Source organism: Biomphalaria glabrata, chromosome 6, assembly GCF_947242115.1.
Source record: "Biomphalaria glabrata chromosome 6, xgBioGlab47.1, whole genome shotgun sequence".
In the NCBI taxonomy this organism is placed as follows: Eukaryota; Metazoa; Mollusca; class Gastropoda; family Planorbidae; genus Biomphalaria; species Biomphalaria glabrata.
This window is the reverse complement of record NC_074716.1, coordinates 39,175,840-39,197,594: the sequence shown is the minus strand read 5'-3', so window position 1 is coordinate 39,197,594 and position 21,755 is coordinate 39,175,840. Positions and strand designations below refer to the sequence as shown.

The following is a 21,755-nucleotide window of genomic DNA, read 5'->3' as shown; positions in this document are numbered from 1 at the left end:
TATATTATAACATAAGATAAGACGCTTTCTATCCTAAATGTCACGGACTGTAAAACAACGCGAATGGATTCTGGATGACTTGGTCAAATTATGAATCTTAGTAAACTAACATCACATTTTCAGTTTTCGAAAGTAAGAAGCAATTGATGATCATTGGGAGTATTTGAAAGAATTCAACTAAAAATTGCTGTGCAACAGCCTGAATATTAGGGGGAAAAAAAGGTTTAGAATGTGATGGCACGCAAAGAGAATTTAAACGAAAGTGAAGAAACATACTCTCCCGTCGTCGTCCCTCCCCCTTTTTTTCCCTCTCAGCGAATTAAGACTCGGAAGTCTTCAAATATCTTATGTAAACAAGGGATCTGGAAGCAACCCTGCGACATGGGAAATGTTATTATCATATACGAGTTGGGCGTATAACCCACTCCACCCGCGTTTACAAAAAAATGCAATGCTTATATATTTTTTTTTTTACGCGCGGGATGTAGAGGAAGATGGATAGAGCGTAGGGGAGAGGGTGGAAGCCAGAGAGAAAGCGAGGTCACAAGTAGTCACAACAGTTAAGCGCCTGCTCCATTTCCCATGCCCCTACGGGCCCCTCTCTGCTGGTGTTTCACCCTGGACTGAAGCGTTGCCACTACAACCCACCGTATTTCTTTTTTTTTTTAGAAAGGGTGGGAGCGTGTCGGTGTTGTCTCTTCTGCACATTCTCTTTGTTGTTGATTTCTGGGATTACTTGATTTAGGAGTACGTCATCTAAATCTATACGTCTAGGTATGCATTATTTTATCAATATAGATTTTATTCATCTAGGAGTAACCTTCTAGATCTATACAGGGTATGCTGCATTTCAAAAAAATAACGTAAACTTTGCCGATTTCGTTATTTAGTTCCAATCCAATCGATCATTCATTACTGGACTTTAAATTTGTTTTTGTTTTTTTTACTCATTTCAATTGTGTATAACCGAATTTTGTTTCTTTTTTTTTTAAGTGGAAAAAAACAACTCACTTACTTATGAAACAGAGCAAAATGTAAACCAAAGTATATTATTCCAGCACAAAGTAAAATAATTATGTTTCATCCTTTGGTTTGTATAGTATTTTTGATTATATTTGGTGTGCCTGCCGCGAATAATTAATGCAGGCCTAAATGCAGAGACAGGAGCTAGGTAGATCTATGTTAATATGTTGCTTATAAAAAGTAAGATGGTCGGAGGCTGACCGAGAAAGAAAGAATCAGACTTGGTGCGAGTGGGTAAATTATATATACATAAATAGATAGAAAGGGAGAGAATATATAGACGACTGTCTAGCAGGCATGAATGATCGGTAGTCATTCATGTGTAAGAGTGTGTCATAACAGACAGGCAATGTGAAAGACAGTGACACATGCAGGGTGTGTGAGAGTGACACATGCATAGTGTGTCATAACAGACAGGCAGTGTGAATGACAGTGGCACTTTCATAGGCCCCGCGCTAATTCTAGGTGTGAATTATTAAATTATAAAACATTATAACATGTATTATAACAGGGTTTCCGTGGCCTCCTGATTTTCCAGGACATCCTGTTGTCATTTTGGGGTGTCAATACTTCGCGCGATAAAAAACAAAACAGCAATGTCAGCTTTCATATAATAAACATTTATTGTAAAGACGAATGTATTTTCTAATACAAAATCTTAATTTTGACATTATGCAGTTATGCTTAACTCTACTCAGACTGGGCCCCGCGCAATCAATTTTGCACAGAGCCCCGACATTGTTAGGGCCGGCCCTGTATACAGATCTAGTCTTGTCAGTCTATAATATATTTTTCTAAAGATTTATAGCATTTCATTTAATATGAGAAAAATGCTGTTAACTGTCACGTATTTCTAACTATTAACCAATAATCAATCGCGTATAAACAGTTTGTGATAATTTTTGTTTACTGGGTCACATTGTGAACCAGTCAAAAAGAAATAAAAATGTACTGTAAATTGTCCCATCGATATGTAAGTTTGACAATTTTTCCGATTTTCAGTCGAATTTGGCAATCATCTCATTTAAAAAAAAAAAGTTTTCTTGTCAGAACAATGTGGTGCTATTTTTGATCGAGACCAATCGTCATAGAAGACCCCCAACACTGACCCGCAACGTCACAACCTTTAGGCAGTGGAGCTCCATAGCTAGTTGCCATGTCACAGGTCTGTACCACATAACAATGAGCTATTGGTCAAAAGTACACACAGGTTGTGACGTTGCAGGTCAGTGTTGAGGCCTACTGTAACGCTTGGTCTCGGTTTGGCTCGATGATCAAGCCCCGTCCCCCCCATTTCACATACAAACACAGTGTTGTACTTTATATATTGCCGGTATGCTACTTATTCCTTTTATCAAGGTACCAATAAAACATTCATTTCTGAACACAAAGCTATAGATCTAGATTTGTGTGTAATATTCCATCGTCTCTACTTTTTCCAACTGTTCACTTTTGATGTTAAAGTCAAAGTCACCATTTGATACTTTTACAATGAACAAACTACTAACAAGTGGGGGGGGGGGGAGGAATGTCTAGTGACATCGTCAGATTTGAACTTTTGAAAGATTGCATTCATTAAACTATGACATATCTGTTGTGAGGTGGTAGTTTGCTGTGCCTCTACTCACGTATGTTTTTAAGATCGTAACTTTAACAGCTACAGCACATTTTATTTTCAAGTCACATGGTTTTTACCTGTTGCAAGAAGAACAAAAAATCGAAGTGTGTTAAATATTTCCCCACCTGGCCAATTTCTTTCACCCTAGCCCACATTAAACACACATACACAAACAAAGTTATTGCTGGAAGACGGCCTGGGCCGGTATGGAGAACTTGCCTGGAAGATGCGAACAATGAAAGCACACCTGTAAAGTTAAGGGTTGGCATGATTGCCTCCCTCCTCCCTTGCCAAAGCTTGGCAAATGTCCTGCAAAAAAAAAATGATCTTTTACTTTTTTAGCGGCCCCCGTAAGGGGAAAAAGCCGCTATTAGGTTTGTGCAAAATGTCCGTCTGTCCGTCTGTCCGTCTGTCCGTCTGTCACACTCAGATCTCGAAAACTAGAAGAGATATGAAAAATATTATTTCATCATTAAATCCGGCTTGAAAAGTTTAGGTGCAACGGCTACTTTTGGTTTTCTAAAAGCAAACCGTTTAATTTATAAAATTAATTATGCAAGCGATTTTTTCATAAAAATACACCAATTCTAAAACAATTACGTAAATGTAAGGGAGGCAATGTTACAATATGCTAACAAAGATGGACAATTTTTGTGTATTTTCAGTATCACTTAGTCAAATATATTTTTAAAATGTACAGGAAATGTTTACAACAAATACAAATAATAGTTAAAGACGTTTTTTCTGGTCAACTAGCTGCTAAAATTAAAAGAAAACATTTCTGTTTGTTTATAAAGGCTAATAATGCACTTTGTATGTAAATATCACGCACATTTTTTTTAATGGACTTTTTATGCAGCGATTTTCGTGCAGTAGCGTAACGTCGCAACATGATCAGGTGCTAAACCAATTCCTTAACTTTTTTTAAAAATCAGATTTTATTTATTTTTTGTTTAGTGCCCCCATCCGAATAAAAGAAGATTATTTTTGTGCGTTTTGTCTGTTGGTCGGTCTGTCCGTCACGATTAGATTTAAAAAACTAGAACTCTAAAAGCTATTGAAAATCTGATTTACCCTTTAATGTTCCTCCCATAACATCTCAATAGTTTTAAGTATCTAAAATTGAATGTTCCGGATTTTTTGTGCAAAACTAATCAACGCCAACAAATGTTTGTTTGCTCTTCTAACTTATATTACATTCAATTTCCATGCTTTAACGTTGCAAAAACACATTATCAATAATATGTTGTTCCGTTTTTTATGTAAATAGCATACTAATGCTAAATCATAATCTCTATACTGACTTATATAAGGCTTTTAAAAAAAGTAATTTACTAGAATTGATTACTGAAAATTACTTTTTAGACATTTAATTTTCTTGTAAAACATAACATAGAAGTTTTGTAATCGATAAAGAAAGTTCCGGATTTTGTTTCTTACAAATCGTCGCCAGAAATTTCCGAATTTATTTAAAAATCTACTAACGCCAAATAATTGTTTGAACTCCCTCTTCTAATTAATAAACAAATAATCTTCTCATTTACGAAATAATGTTTTTACGGATTTTTAAGAAAAATATTTTAACTCACTACTCTCTTACAGTACATTTAACTTTCTACCTAAAACATTAAAAAATCTAATTATCGTTAATATTATGTTCCGATTTTTAAGGAAAACAGAATCCAAACACCAAAGTAAGGTATGAAAATCTCTCCACGTGGCTGTAGTACATCTAATTTTTATACGAGACCATCCAAAAAATTTAATTAACGGTATTACATTTATCTGAAATTCTCTTTTTCTTTTACTATTTATACAAACATCCGGAACAATCTATTATATAAACTTTTCAATTGTGTTCATACCTAAAAATTATTGCGATGTTTTGAAACGTAAAATAAAGGTTAATCAATTTTTAATAACTTTTAGTTGTTTTTTTTTATATCAAGATAACGGACAGACCGACTGACAGACAAAACGCAAAAACAATGTGGCTTTGATCCTTTTTAAATAATATCTATTAGAACTCAGTGCACCAATGTCTATGAACCCTCGTTAAATATCTCGTGTAAATAAAGACATTTTTTTTTATGGTACCGGTACTAGCCTATTGTGAGGTAATGGAATTTTTTTTCTTTGACGTCATATGAATGGACTCTTTAAATGTAATGTTAAAAGAACGCACTCGGTGCACCAATGTCTATTAACCCTCGAAAAAATTGCTTGTATTAATGAAAACATATTTTAGTCTAACTAAGCCGTGTGACGTAGTGTTTTTTTTTTCCTTTGACGTCACATGGAATGAATTCTTTAAATGAAATGCTAAAAGAACGCACTCGGTGCACCAATGTCTATGAACACTCGAGAAATGGCTCGTGTTGATAAAGGTGATTTTTAGTCTAGCTAGGCCTTGTGACGTAGTGTTTTTTTTTCCTTTGACGTCATATGGAATGAATTCTTTAAATGAAATACTAAAAGAACGCACTCGGTGCACCAATGTCTATGAACACTCGATAAAAGGCTCTTATAGATGAAGGCGATTTTTAGTCTAGCTAGGCCGTGTGACGTAGTGTTTTTTTTTTCCCTCTGACGTTATATGGAATTAATTCTTCAAATGAAATGAAAAAAGAACTCGGTATAGTAATGTTTATTAAGCCTCGTTATGTGACTCGCGTTTAAAAAAGGAATGATATCTTGATTTAGATCTAATCTAGATTTTTTAAACTAGATCTAGATTTTTATTACAGTATATCTAGATCTGGATTTATATTCTAATTAAAATTATTTTAGAGTCTAGATCTAGAATTTCTAGATCTAGTTTAGACTAAAATAGACTAGATTAAGATGTAGAATTTCAATTTCTAAACTTAAAGTGTAAAAAAAAAAGTGTAGATTTTCATTTCCAAACGTTTTGATCAATATTGTAATGTTTTAATATACTAAAACTAATCTACTATTTTTTATTAAATTTAAATTTAAATTTACGGCAAATGAATCTTTGAAACATTATTACTTTTGACCATCGGATGGCTGCCTGGTCGTGCGGTTTGCGCGCTGGACTGTCGTTCAGATTTATGGATGGCCCAGGGTTCAAACCCTGCCCGCTCCCATCCCCCGTCGTCCTGCGGGAGGTTTGGACTAGGAAGTAATTATCTTCAACTCTGAAGGAACATCCGAAACGTGTAAAACATTTTACATCAAAATTAAATCACCTCTTGAATATTATTTGCGAATATGCAGATCCGACAGGGATCCGACTTCGACGGGGGCCGCCTCTGAGTTTGTGTAACACAAACTCTCTTTGTAATCTTGTTAAAAATGTGTTTACTAAATCGACACAATGAAATCTTAGCAATTAAAGACACACACACACACATTTCGCAACAAAATAAAATCAATTATTGTTTTCGACCCTCAATTTAATTTGTAACTGCTTCCCATTGTAAATTAGAGATAATGCCGAGGTGACGCAAAGGACAACATATATAGGCCCTAATACATAAAGTCTTTAATTAAATTAAAAATACAACTTTATATGAACTTTTAATTAGGCTACATAATTTTATTTATCTATGTTATGAAATATGTATAAAAAACAACTTTCCTTCAATTCAAGAATAATCATCGGATCCCAAAATATAGGATTAATGCAGGATTTATAATTTATGCAGCTATGCACACTCAATATTAGTCCAATACTGTAAGTCTAAATTTAAAAGTTAAACAAAATATAGAAGTGCAAACATACATGTTGCTCACCATCATGTGACATTTGTTCACCATCACGTGACAAGATGTATATTTGGCTACTTACTAGATAAGTTCATTGTTTCGTTTCTCCTCCCTGGCGGGATTAAAACCTTTTTCAAAGTGATCCGAAAGGTATCTATACATTTGCTCAAATAATGCGCGCTGGACTGTCGTTCGGTTGTCTCGATAGTCCCGGGTTCATACCTTGCCCGCCGCCATTACCTGTCGTCCTGCGAAAGGTTTGGACTAGGCAATGGATTATCTTCAACTCTGACGAACCTCCGAAGCATGTAAAACATTTTACAAAGAAAGCCAGCTGTTTCACTTGAGTTCACCACCGTAAAATGTTGGTGACAACAAATTGAAATGTACAGTCTAAAAGTAAACATATTTTATGATAAGCATTAATGACCCTATTTATTGTGTTCAAGAAGTGTAATAAAAGTCTGTGTTATTATGGACATAACTGTTGATGTTAAAAGCCCGTCTACAATGTTCTTCTATAAACATTGATATAATTTTATATAATCTAAAGACGGTAACTATCCCTTTCCATGCTATACGATCTGTTGGGCAGATAATGCAAAGGTCATCTGCTTTTGTGCCTCACGGGTGTCATCTGACCAGCACAGCGACCAACTGGCTTTTTAAAAAACTAATATCAGATACCCATTAGACTGTTAGTTGGACTCGGGCACCTAAAAGTATCGAAATTAAAAAATCCCTGTCCTCAAAGAAATTCGAACCCAAAACAAAAAAAAAAAACATAAAAAATTGAAAGGTCTAATCTAAGATTAACTTTGTGTCGCCTAATCACCTAATTATAAAACATAATAAAGCATCTCTTTCCCCGCATGTTTAGGACTAACTTATTTAGTAACTCTTTCTTCGCAAGTGTCATAGAGCATGGTGTGAGTTGCCTGTATCAGCATGTAGAAACTATTGAAATTACTAATTGACATTAACTAGTAGATTAACACATGAAAGAATGGCACTATCTATTTTGAAGGAACGTCTGTAGTGATAAGATAATATGTGATTGCAAGAATTACATTGTGAATGCTATTTGTAACCGCGAGGACCTAAGAAATTCAATGCTGCAAATAAGACTTCAATTGAATTTTTTTTCCATTAAGGAAAGGGTTAATGCTTTTTTTGAACTTGCACAATACAATGATATTGACATGTAAGAAGAAGTAGTTAATAAGTTTTTATGTCCTTTTAAATAATAATTCAACATAAAATAAACAGAACTATGTTATATGGCCTGTCAATAAAATACCACTATAACTTTAAAAAAAAATAGTCTAGACATTATGGCTTTTTTTTTTCTATGAAATTTTGTATTTTTCTACATTCTATCGGTCGTTGTTTCCTCGTGGTCGCGTGGGCTTTCCTGACCCTGACCTATCCCCATCTGTTATGTTTTAAGTTGAAAAAAAAAGAAAAATCTAGAGCGTGGGCTGGGCTTGGGGGACACCAATCAGAAAAGGGGCATTGTTGTATTTCCCCAAACAAGGCTTTCCTTTCCCCTCCTATTCTCTTGTCCTCCTTCTTTCACAGCCCCCACCCCCGTCTCTTCACGTTTTAGATGGCATGCTCCCTCCATTGAGATCCGACCAGACCTGGTGCGTAACCTGCCGGTGACCTCCCATGGCAATTTTATTATTGAATATAAAATACAAAGTTCACTTGAGGAACTGAGGACTTGCGAGCTAGCAAGGATTCTCACATTACAGCTTTGTGTACCATATTATTATGTTACAAACGAACTACTAATCATTCTTTGGCACTGCTAGGGTCGAGATTCGTTAGAGAGAAACAAAATTCATTGCAGTCTCTTTAACAGTGTCCACTGATACATTTTCCAGGGATTATTATTATTATTATTATTATTATTATTATTATAATTAACTGCTATTAAATAATGAACTAGTTGTCATTCTATGTACTGACTTTGAAATCAAGTTATCAAAAGTGAATTTCAAAATGTATCTAAATGCCTAGTTTATGAATGAAAATAATACCCATCTATACTATAATCAGTAAATTCAAGATAAAAATAAAGTAGCAATTATACATAAAACATTGCATAATAAAATTCAAATACAAAAACAAAAGTAATAAAATAAGGGGCTCAGAAAGACACAAAGATAAAGGTACATTCCTTGTTCCATATGCTAGGATAAATTTGTACAAATGCTCCTTCTTTCCTAGTGCTTTTAGAGCATGGAATGGGTTGCCTGAGTCAGCCAGGAAAACCAATGAAGCAGAATTTAAGTAATTGATTAGTACGAATGAGGAACACGCGTAGGACGTAATCATCTTTTTTTTAATTACATCTGTACCGGTATTTCATAAGATAAGATAATTGTAGAAATGTCTACTGGAAATTTGAAACAATGTAATTGATTGCAAAAAAAAAAAAGTTTACTATAGATACAAGTGATTCCTATAATGTGGTAGATAGTTCATATAAAGAAATAATGACGAAATATTGTTACTAGCTAAGACCCGCATCCGCATTACAGGAAGCAGGCTAAAGAACACAACGGAATACTTACATATCCTCTCTTCTTATCTTATACAATACAGACGTTGCTTCAAAAAGAAGTTTACGTCCTACGCCTCATGCATTCAGTCATGCATGTTAACCAATGACTTAGATTCTGCCTAGTCACTGGTTTTCCGGGCTGGCTCAGGCAACCCATTCCATGCTCTAGTAGCACATATACTGCCTGACTCAGGCAACCCATTCCATGCTCTAGTAGCACATATACTGCCTGACTCAGGTAACCCATTCCATGCTCTAGTAGCACATATACTGCCTGACTCAGGCAACCCATTCCATGCTCTAGTAGCATATATACTGCCTGACTCAGGCAACCCATTCCATGCTCTAGTAGCACATATAATGCCTGACTCAGGCAACCCATTCCATGCTCTAGTAGCACATAGACTGCCTGACTGAGGCAACCCATTCCATGCTCTAGTAGCACATTGTCTGACTCAGGCAACCCATTCCATTTTCTAGTAGCACATATAATGCCTGACTCAGGCAACCCATTCCATGCTCTAGTAGCACAAATACTGCCTGACTGAGGCAATCCATTCCATGCTCTAGTAGCACATATACTGTCTGACTGAGGCAATCCATTCCATGCTCTAGTAGCACATATACTGCCTGGTCGTGTCAGCTTTGGCTGATGGTCCTGAGTTCGACCCCTCCCTCCTCCTGTAAGAGGTTTGGACTAGGATATAATAATCTTCACTTCCAAAGCAACGTTCGAAACTTGTAAGCTTAAACAAACATACATTCATGTTTGGGGTGTGTCCAAGTTGATGTGCTAGAGAGGGTGACCAGACACCTCATCATACGAGACATTTCATCATTGCAACATTTCATCATTATAGCAATTCATCACTTACGGTTAAGGTTAAGGTTTGGGTTAACTTGCTCAGTATGTTAATGACTTAATTACACCTACATGTACTTATGTTTGCAAAATTCACTTTATGCTATGATGAAATGTTATGGTGATGAAATGTTGCAATGATGAAATGTCTCGTATGATGAGATGTCAGGAAACCGCTAGAGAGATATGTGTAGACCATGCTGGTCATTCTTGTACCTACTTTGATCTGGTCATATGATGCTTTGTAATATATCTCTTCCCCCTGCCCCCCCCACACACAAAAGAAAGCTTTGGGAAATAGCTATTTTAATAAGATGGACAAGTTCCTTTGAATTGTCTAAAAAATGCGGTTAAGCTCTATAAACTATAAACATATTTAATTTCTAATGTTGAATTTATTCTTACAGATCCTATGGACTTCAAACAATGTTGGCAGGAGCAGTTGGTTGGTCTTGCAGCAGGGTAGCTAACCTTCTACTGGTTTTCTTACTGCAATTCCCTGGTCCATTGACCCTGGTGGCAAGTAAGTTTTTGCTAGCGATGTATGTGTTTATAAGTATTGGACATGTTCGTTTAAGTGTGACCTATGTAACTTGATAAGTTATTGATGTTGATAAAGACTACTTGTGATTATAATTCGCTCTATATCTCTTAGGGAAATCCTGGATGCATTGGTCTAATGGACCAAAAAATGTTGAGGAATTTTCAGGTTAAGTCAAAGTTGCGTACTTTGTAAAGTGTAAATAATATACTCTTGCAGGCCTGCTTTAAATTAATATTTCTATACTACTTCCCTGAGCCATGCAAACTATGAACCAACGGAACATTGGCTCGATCTGCACTCGGTTAATCTGCCTTGTTCAAGCCTAGGCAGAATCCATCATATCATCATAGCCATTCATAGCTGTTGCGAGTGACTGGGCAGTCATCGTGAGAATGCATTGATCTTTTTTTTTTTTTAATTGGCAATGCCTAGTCCAGAGGTATAGGGCCTACATTTCTAAGGAATCTCTTCTCTATGAGTTTTTTTTTTTTTTTGTTTTTTTTTTACAAAGCTTAAATCAACTCACTTCACTCTGTCTGTCTGTCTGTCTGTCTGGTTCGTACAGTTATTGATCCCATACCCATACTCGGATCAAGTTGAAACTTTGCACAATCATTCACTGGCGAAGACAATAAACGAATCATTAAGACTAAGACTAAGGCTGCTTTATGGAAATTTGTGGTGATTGCAAGGACTCTTTTCTCATATTAAAACAACACAATAGAAACATACATAAATAGAACAGACACAACATAAATAGTTCAATGAGCGACTACACACAGACATCATGATTCTTCTCATGTTTCCCGACCAACGAGTGGCGTTGATAAAGTCTGACCGAGGAAGGACGTTCCAAGATTTCTCCGATTTTTTTGAGACATTTTGTTCAAAAAGTTCCTTTACATCCGGTAGTGTTGTGCCTGTGATTTTTGTTTTTTTGATGCTTTTTAAAAAATAATATTGTCTTAGAGGGCAACAGTTTAGAGAAAATTATTTGTTTAATATCAGCAAGGAAAATTAATCCTTCAGTATTCGCAGATACTGCTGAATATGTAGGGTTTTGTCCCCTTAGATAATTGTACACGTTATTTCCATACCCATTATCGTATCAAGTTGACGCTTTAAACAATTTAAAAAATTAACCAATTAGTCAATTAATTATTGATAATTAATTATTTTGTTTGATTTTGAGATATATATTTGTATTTTTTTACTTGCATTTTTTTAGGCAAGAGTCTCGAAGCGGTTCTTTGGTTTCAGTTGGAACTGTCCTGCAATATTGCAGTCTTTCAGCTTGTCCACGTTAAACGGTCATTGTCGAATGACTCGTTTTAGTCGGCGTTTCAGCCGGAGCTTACATTTGCCACTGACAAGGTAGTGGTCTGAGCTAATATCCGCTCCTCTACGGCCTCGCACGTCAAATAGAGATGCAAATGTAATATATCTAGTTGAAGGTTTCTCCATTTTTAGGGATCGCCATGTTTTTTTGTGTGTATTTGTTAGTGCTCAAAATATGTCTCCGATTGGCTCACCATTAATTTATATTATTATTTTTTTATTTTAAAGCGTAAGGAAATATATTTTAAACCAGCACGTTAAAGGCATTTAAAGTGAACAACACATATAGGCCTAGATGTATACTTCTTTCAATAAAAGATAAAGCCACTGAACTAATAGGATAGGTCTACTATACAGGATGCCTGCCTGGTCGTACGGTATGCGCTCTCAATGGTCCCGGGTTCAAACCCACTGCCCCCCCTGCTATCACCACTCCTCCTACAGATTAGGATGTAATCATCTTCAATGTGACGATTCCGAAGCAGACATATATCGTATGTCATAACAAAGCAATATAATGTCCAGGTAATGTCATAACAAAGCAATATACTGTCCAGGTCGCCTTCTTATTGTTTACACTTCCCTAAGTATTGTTGAACCTTTTTAATCAAACAAAAGTTGTATATCATTGTTTATATGTCAACTAGTCTTTAAAAATTCGCTGACTGAGCACAATGTCACGCATCTGTTGTGACATTAAAAACTTCAGCATCCCCTGATTTCTGGCTAAATATATTTCTGTTGTTGGCTAACGGTCAAAAAAACGTCAAATAGAGTTTGGCCTAACAGTGAAAACTCTGGCTTGAATATTATAATGTTTCAAAATATAATCATCTTCAAATTAAAATTGGCGTAGATCTTGAACACTCATTCACTCTTTTTTTTAACGGATACTAGTCGACCCACGGCGTAACATACACCGTTATTTTGCAGGGCCGGCCTTAGGCAAATGCAGCCTATGCGACTGTAGTGGGCACCGCACTTTCAAAGAACCCCCGATAATTCTAGGTGTAAATTATTAAACTAAACCATTGTATAACTTATAACAGAATTTCCGCAGCCTCCTGATTTACCAGGAGCTCCTGGAAATCTCCAGAAATTGCAAAATATACGAAAAAATCTTTTGAAAACTCATACAATTCTCTTATAATATATAGACAAAAATTGTCATTTTGGGGTGTCATTCAACATGGAAAACGCCAATCCTACGCGCGATAAGTAAAAACGCTATTATGCGTTACCCGTAATTGTATAATCTGGTGAAAGAAGCTTCTCGCGCCTCAAACTAAAGAAGAATTACTTGAGGTCAACAATTCTCGTAGATAGATTGAAACATTTTGTAATTGAGCTTGATCTATATAGGAAACAGAATTATTATGATATACTCTATGATATTGTTATAACTCTGCAATGCGCACCGCCATCCAGGCTAGTGCTAATGTTATAGAATAGACTGGATGTCAACATTAGAAGAGGAGAACGATTTCCGCCCAAGTTGAGAGCCTATATGGAGAGATTGTGCCTAAGATAGATGTTGTTTTGTGTACCTGTGATCTCGTGTAAATAAACGTCTATGTCTCTTTGAGTTGCCTCACTACACGCAAGGCTCTTAAAGTAATTAGTAGGTAGTAAATGAATGAATAAAATGCAAAGACGAATTTATTTTCGAATACAAATTCTTAATTTTCACTTATTATCCGTATCCCTACTCAAACTTGGCCCCGCCAAATCTGTTTCGCATAGAACCCCACAACGGTTGATTCCAGCCTTGCTATTTAGTGACCGGTGAATACAGAGTAGATTACTTGTTCTCCCCTCCCCTCTCCCCGCTAAAGTAACGAGGGGGTAACTCTAGTCCGACTTGCAGAAATAAAGAGTGATCTTTCCATGGCTTCTTGGTCACAACGGTTAAGTCTGGCCCTGCTTTTTTTCTGACGGGTGAATACTACTTGTTCTCTCCCCCCCCCCTCTTTTTTTTTCGTAAGGTAACTCTAGTCCGTCCCCCACTTTTTTTTTCGCTAAAGTTACGTGGGGTAACTCTAGTCCGACATGCAGAAATAAAAGAGTGATCTTTCCTTTACTTCTTGCCTGTCCAAACGCTTGTGCCATGAAGATAATTATATATATAGATTCCCGTTAAAAATCTCAAATGGTTCTTTGAATTAGGTAAAGAGTTGATTCAGTAAATAGACATACATGAACATACATGAACATTTTGCGCACCGTCACTGTGATCATTAGGTGGATCATGGGTGGATTGTTAATAGAAGAACGTTATTGTGCAAAGTCAACTAGACAGAACTTTTATAATATAGAAGCATTACAAAAAATAAATAGAATGAGAAATTACATTCTATAGACCGCCATCAGCTTTATAAAGGAGAGTTGATTTACAAAATAACTTTTTTTAAAAAGTCATTTAAAGGCTATCTAATAACTTTTTTTTATAAATGCATTAAAAGGTTGTCATTAATTTTTCCCAGGTGGCGTAATTCGAATATGTTTTGATGGCAATGAAGATCATAATTTGGGACAGGTCAAGATCCAATGTGGGGAGGACGATGTAATCGATATTGAAGAGGCTTTGCTCGTCAGAAATAAATGGGGACGCTGCCTCTTCATGGATGGCGATTGTGTTGAGAAAACCCGCATCTTCAACAGTTGCAATGGCCAAACTATATGTAACAAGAGCTACAAGGTCTATTCTGCGAAGTGTGGATACAGCACTATGATGACGTTATTGTATTCCTGTCGTCCGGGTAAGCAACTGGGTTTCTTTATTCACTTCGGATGAAATAAGTTGTGTGTCACGTGTTTTTCAAATGATGGACAGGGAGATCACTCACACTGCTTTTCTATCCAACAGAACTATGAATGTTTAAATACGAAAAAAGACATTTTAGAACATTATCTAACAGAGCTGGCCTCTGGCATAGACAAACTAGGCAGCCTCCTTAGGCCTTCGATTGGTGGGGGCCTCACACAATACTCAAAACAACTTTTTTAGAAAAAAAAATAGCTAAACCTGTGCCTAAAGTTATTGTTGGAGTACATTAGCCTGACTAGGTTTTTTATACATTTTATTTTTCACTGTTTATTTTTTAATTTTTAAATTTCATTTCGAGCCACCAAATTCACTTTGTCGAGACTCTAGAGCCTCCAATTATCTAAGGCCGATCATGCATGCAGTGGCGTCACTAGGGTGGGTGTCACCCGGTGCGGTCAGCTCAGGGTGTCACCCCCCGCCCGCCACTTAAAAATGTTTTTTTTTTTCGTTAGTTCGTTGCAATGTAATACATATAGTTTACAATAACCTACGTTATTTGATTGTTCAACAACTATAAAATCAGGGTCTATTAAATTTTAAAATTCAGTTTGTTTATTACAATTTATCTACACTTCACTGGGTTCACGTAGTCATGTGAAACTCTGCATTTATCCTTAATCTTTGGAATCGAAGACATTGCCATTAATCTATAGTTCAGTTTTAGCAACAATGCAACTATTAGTAAATTACACTGTTGTTTTTTTTTTCTGGATTTCAAACTTAAAAACTTATCATTAACTTGATAAAAGTTAATGTCTTTAACGATCTTATTTTTAATAAAATTTCCCTTTGGGAAAGTGTAGTTTGTTCTTTTGTCTCAAATAGTTCTTAATTCTAATTTTAAAAATCCTTTTTCACATGACGCCAAGATTGGCAGATGGTAAGAAACGGTTGAAGGCTTTGTTAAATTGGTTTAGAGATATTTTTTAAGGTCTTTGTGGCTTATGAATCATGCACTGTCAACTTTTATTTTCTTCAAGAATAACTTTTGTTACCTTTAGATCCCTTCTCAGTCATGGTATTTCTGTTTGAATGTCGCATGTTGAAAAATTATTATATGTGCCAATATTTTGAACTAAAGAATTTTTCGGTTGGATTGCTTCAAATTTATCTGCTGCTTCAATTATTGCTTCCAATAAGAGTTTAAACTCAGAGTTAAAAAACGATTAATGCACATAAGAATAAATAGTGAGTCCGGCAATTGGTGATTGCTCGATTGACATTTTCTTCTTATTTTAATTTTTTTTCTGAACCACAGTGCTTTTTTTTTTTAGAAGAGTCTTTTTTTTATAACAATTTGGGCTAGCGTGTAATGCTTTTGTTAAAGAAAAGGTTTAATTAGTCAACACTTTGTCAATAGTTAAAAGATAGGCCTACTCTTGTGTATCTTTGGCCTTCTAGTTCATCTTCCACCCCCCAAAAAAGTAAATAAAGCTAGGTAAAATAAAAGATCTTAAGCTTCGCCTCTAGTGGCAATAATTCCAGAACGAAAAAAATATTTCAATCGTATTAAAAATGCTAGGCAAAAAGCTGATTTCTGAAAAAGTATGTTGACCACATACATTGAGTGAATGTTATACACATTTATTAAATGTCTTTTCTGTTGATCCTTTATAAATTTTCTGTACTCCTCCATGGTTCCAAACATTGAAGCTGCATTTTCATATCTTTGAGCTCCACATATAAAATCAAGCTCAACCTTTTGTAGACATTTTAAGATATTAAGTTAGGCTTATCAGCTTTTTTGTTTCCCTTAAAATCGTATAACTTCTGAATGTGGTCAGTGTGTGCTATGTTAGGTGTGCACTATGTCAGGTGTGTTGTCAGACAAAATACAAAGGTGCTTACAGTCATACTTTTACGTCGTTTGCTAAAACATTTATAAACTTTTTAACATGACAGATGTACTTTCAGTTATGGGTTTTATCTATATAACATGCCCATCATCTCGTGGACATTCTTTATTCAATAAAGACTCGTTGAGAATATGGTCACAAGTGTCAAATATTTTGCTTGTATAGAACAGTCCGTGCAATTTATCCTTCCATTGTTTTTTTTTTCTTTACATCAGTCATAACAACGACTTCCTTGTCAAATGTATTTGTAGCCAGATGCTCTTGTTTTCCAATTTTCCTTGTCAAATGTATTTGTAGCCAGATGCTCTTGATTTCCAATTTTCCAATCCAGATGAATTCTTCATAAGTCTTTTAATATTCCAATGTCGGACTTAATTTCAATCACACATTAAATTAAGTTACACATTTCTATTTCATTTCAATACAATTAGTTGAAAATAGTCGACTAAAAAAGATTACAGTTTTTGCTATTAAGTGACTAAATCGTCCCCAAAAGGAAGCATCAGAACCATTCTTGGCACTAGCCAATAAGAAAAATCCCCTAAAATATTCAACTAAATAATTCGACGGACAAACTGTAACATTTCATTCATCTTGGCTACAGAAAAATGAAATAACAGCATCATCTTCAGAAATCTCAATAGCCACTTATTTATTTTCCAATTTCCAATTTACATTAATTACATGTGAAATTTCAATAATATTTTATCCCTGAAGAAAGTCTTCATTTGTTAAACAGTGACTACTGGTTGGCATCCTGATATTACGGTGCTAGCTACAAAGTCATTAAATTCGATTAAAACATTTTTGTTTAATCAAAGCAGTGTTCATATACATACTTGCAGCTGCTATACAGCTGAAAGTAAGGTTTCACGTTTTTCTTGTGATATTAAGTATGATATAACATTTAAAACCTTTTGATAGAATTACAAATAAAAATAGGTTTAGTCGAAATGAAAACAAAAAGTAGATATTAAGTATGATATAACATTTTAAACCTTTTGATAAATTAAAAAATAAAAATAGGTTTAGTCGAAATGAAAACAAAAAGTAGATAGATCTACTTATTAATTGTAAATAGCATGTTCCAATATTTAGCCAATGACGTTTTTTTCTTTTTTTAAATTGTCAGTTATTTACAAAGTGCATTTTTTTACTTGGGTGTCACCCCCCCTAACGGGTGTCATCCGGTGCGGACCGCATCCCCACCTAGTGACGCCACTGCCTGTATGTAAATATAAAAATAATAACCCATCGACGTAGAGCAATTCTATTTTAGAGCCTTTTAAATAGACCTCCTTCTGTCACAGGGGCACCCGCAGTATTTTTTTTTAAGGGTGTGCAAGTTGCGACCTATGGCTTTAAAATTAGTACTTTAGTCGTAGCTTTAACTTTCTTATTACTTTCTATTTATGCAGATTATTAAAGAAAACAACTAATGCACTAGCAAACACTAAACAGCACTCGTAAATTTACCACCCAAGCTTTACCCCAGCAATGGAGAGGTCACTCCATTTCAAGTTGCAAAGGGAAAAGATCGTTTCTCGAGAAGTAAATGTCACAGACATGGTCGACCATCAACTCCTGATTAGCTTATACTAGTTTATTTCAATAGCTTATCCTTGCATCTGTACTTAAGTGGAAGTATTGCTGGTTAAGTTGCTACTTTCATGAAGTTTATAGATTTGAAGTGCAAAAGATTGTCTAAAATATGGTTACTTGGAATTCAGGAAAGGGGGGGGGTGCACGTACATGCTCTGCATCAATCCCTGATTGCTAGTTTTTTTTTGTGTGTGCAGTGCTCAAACTTTAAAAAAATTTCCTTCTCGATAATAAAGATTATTATTATTATTGCTATTAGATTAATACAATATTTTATCCTTTCAACTGTACTTCAAGCGAAAAAGCACCACAGTTGCTACTTAGAAAGAGTTAATAGATTTGAAGGTGCAAAAATTGGCTAGAATTCAGCTACGCAGAATCCAGGGGGTGCACATCCATGCACCCCCCTGCGGGCGCCCATGTTCTGTCATGTAAAAATAATCGTATTACTAAGTGTGGTGATGATTGAATAAGAACAAAGTCAGAGGTTTGAATGGAGATGACTGAGTGTGAGGATGATTGAATTAAGACAAATCATCTGTGTGTTCATTGTTTGGATTGCTGCATTTCGTGTAAGTTATGTGCTTGAAGGATTTTAATCTTTCCCGAGTCTATCTCTTTAGATTTATGAAAATACACATTGGCCCCTCAAAATACACATTTCCATTTAGCCATGTAGGCATCTCTGTTATAATTATATATAATGCCGTTTATTTACAGCCTTGTCTCTGCTGTCTACCACTTCAACTCCTGCACCTTCAGTGAAGTCCAGTAGGGAATCGGCGCCTACTAGTGTTAGCAGACTGAATGTTCTGAATATTGTTCAGAATAGTAGTTCTGAAAGACCATCAGTGTATACAGTGGCCCCAGAAGTCAAGGGAAAAAATGAACATGACGGTAAAGAGTTCAAAGGTTAATTGAAAATGATCAATATAAGATCTAATGTTGAAATCATTGTCACAATGCAAACTTTGAAAAGCTGATAGATCTAATTATAATCAGTTCTAGTATGCTGTCTCTGTTTCTCTGACAAAATCTAGATAGTTCTAATGAGTTACCTTTGACAAGTAGAAGAATAACACTGTTCTTAAAGCAAGGAGATTTCATTTCAGTTGGTATGAATACATTTTTAGAACATGTGGAAAATTAAATTAAAATACTAATCACATAATATTGTAAGCTATGAAACAGAAAACTCCCTGGGACTAAATGGTTGACTTATTAGATCACATTAGAATTTGTCATTTTCAGAAATTTGTCATTAGTCACTTAATTGTATAATATGCAACTCTATTCTAAACTAGTTGTCTGCCTGATTTGGTATGTACTTCAGATAGTCGTCACAATAATCATGGCTGTAAATTCTGCCTGCGTCTATCCCATGCTTTCCTGCAGGAGGTTTGAGCTTGGATTTAAAATCTTGAGATCTGAAGAAACTTATAGAAATTAACAAAAGAGATCCTTAGAAAAATAATATGTCCACAACATTGTTATATCTCCTGTTTCATTTTTAAACAGATTGTAGAGTTTTTATTAGTAAATATCTTTTTACACTAAACTTTAATCAATCTTAATCTTTATTTATTTTTGTAAAGTCTTGATTTTTAACCAGTACCAAGAGATGTATACATGTTTCATTACTCTAGTAACATAGTGAAAATAAAATTAGTTGTCAAACATTGTATTAATTATATTAATTATTAATTTCAAAGGTAAACTAGAGTTATCTAACTTTGTTATTAGTTAGTCATATTGTTCAATCATGTCAGTGTATGTCATGAGGTGCCTATTTACTTACAGAAACTGCCATCATTGTGGGATGTGTCATTGCATCTGTTGTGACAGTCATAGCACTTTTTGTAGCCATTGTCCTAGTTGTCAAGAGGCTATTGCAGTAAGTTTAAATTGATAAGTTAAATTATGCTAACAATTTAGGCCAAACCAATTTTAACAACCTTGAGAAGTGATTGTCTATATCCACAAAAAAAAAAAAATAATAGAATGAAACTATTATTCTAATTTGCTGATTATTTCAGTATGTATTTTTAGCCAACTGAACCAATAGCTATTTTTTTATAATGTTGTTTAAATAGTGTTTTTTTTTAACTGTCTAAAATCTTCAGACTATAGTTTTTTTTTTAATTGTAATTAATTTATATAAGAAAGAGAAGAAATATGTATTACATTTGTCAGTACATTTTTTTTATTTCCTATTTTGGCATGATATTTCAGAAAAAAGAATTCTAGAGTGGAAGACTCACATTCTGAGAAAGATTGCACAGAGACAACTTGCATAAATTTAGATGTGCCTTGCTTTACACCTGGTGCAACGAGAGAACAAGCTGAGCGAGATATCAAGACTGCCAAAAGGACCATAAACAAGGCTTCATCTTTCAGAACCTTTACTGGCAAAACAAAAACTCGCATGGCACCAGTAGGAGAGGAAAGTGTAACGGATCAAGTTACTGTCCACTGTGAAAACAACTTGCCATCCTCCCCCCAATCTTCTGCCAGGATGGTTTCATGGAGTAGTACCAGTCATCCAACCTCAGATAATATTGACAAAGATCTGACTGGGTCATTCGTTGATTGCCCTGCTATTTTACAAACAGAGGTACACATAAGACGATCACTAAAACGTGATGCCAAAAATAACAACATTGGACAAAAACTCAATGAAAATCTAAAAAGTAAATCAAAATCCAAAAATAATTTGAAAACAACAGATGATTTCACAAGTTTGGCTGCAAAAAATGAAGAGGCAGCATCACCTAGATTAAACCAAAAATCATGTAGGATTTAAAAATTTAGCTATAAAAATAGATGAACTTGTGCAAATTAAACCTGACAATGTTTCAAACAAAGCTGTCAATAATGAAAAAAGAAATACAGTATTCCTTGACTTAGTCCCACAAAACTGCTCTCTGGGTCCCATAGTTACCAAACAATGCTAACCTTTGGTGAAAATGTAAATATTTCAGACAAGATACACAGCAGACATCTTCCCATTTGAAAATGTAAGTCATTGTTATACAGGAAGAATTGTACACTTTGGTTTCTTATAGTTATAATGTTTTTTGTTTGGTGTAATGCACAAATTGTAAGACAAATTTCCTTACGGATAATAAAGATTATTATTATTATTATTATTATTATTATTAAAATGTTTAGATCTATGTGTGTATTACTATATTTTTTTAAAAAGTTTTAATTAGCTTCAATTCAATCTGTTTTAAGATTCAGACAATATCTGTTTAAAAGAAAAACAAAAATGCAGAAAATTTGTCATAAAAAAAAAAGTAAAATGATTGCTGATTTTATTGTTTGAAAATGTTAAACTTGGAGTAATAATTATAGCTACCAGTGAAACTAAACATCATATTTAACAAAATTATCTTTGTTTAAATTGCAAAACTAAATATCAGTTGTACATCAGTTTTTTTGGCAAGAATTTGTTACCTGGCAATCTTTAAAATCCCAAACATTCACAACTAAGATTATCTTATCTTATAAAATACAGATGTTACTTCAAAAAAAGATGATTACCTCCTATGCATTATGCATCTTGTCATGCATGTTAACCAATCACTTAAATTCTGCCAAGTCATTGGTTTTCCTGGCTGGTTCAGGCAACCCATTCCATGCTCCTATAGCACTAGGGAAGAATAAGAAGCATCTGTACAAATTTGTCCTAGCATAAGGAACAAGGAATGTGCATTTAATATTTTTTTTTAGATTTGTAAAAATAATCTATAAATCACTTGATTACTTCAGACTATCT

General features: G+C 34.7%; 1 protein-coding gene across 2 annotated transcripts; it reads left to right on the top strand.

Moving 5' to 3' along the window:
• Positions 1-594: 594 nt before the first annotated feature.
• LOC106056459 (uncharacterized) lies at positions 595-21,228 on the top strand. 2 transcript variants are annotated; one of them, XM_056033175.1, is made up of 6 exons: positions 595-774; positions 10,215-10,330; positions 14,173-14,448; positions 18,695-18,871; positions 19,775-19,868; positions 20,207-21,228. In XM_056033175.1, the coding sequence occupies exons 2-6, from the start codon at positions 10,234-10,236 to the stop codon at positions 20,775-20,777; spliced, it is 1,215 nt and encodes a 404-aa protein (XP_055889150.1). In that variant the 5' UTR covers positions 595-774; positions 10,215-10,233; the 3' UTR covers positions 20,778-21,228. The 2 variants fall into 2 exon arrangements, with proteins under 2 accessions (XP_055889150.1, XP_055889149.1); XM_056033174.1 differs by having other exon boundaries at positions 597-774; positions 18,695-18,886.
• The last annotated feature ends 527 nt before the right edge of the window (positions 21,229-21,755 follow it).

Bases quoted from the DNA above. Each gene is read 5' to 3' on its own strand.
- LOC106056459 (XM_056033174.1), top strand. From the start codon at position 10,234: ATGTTGGCAGGAGCAGTTGGTTGGTCTTGCAGCAGGGTAGCTAACCTT. The intron at 10,331-14,172 runs GTAAGTTTTTGC...AATTTTTCCCAG, and splicing joins TCCATTGACCCTGGTGGCAA to GTGGCGTAATTCGAATATGT. The intron at 19,869-20,206 runs GTAAGTTTAAAT...ATGATATTTCAG, and splicing joins GTTGTCAAGAGGCTATTGCA to AAAAAAGAATTCTAGAGTGG.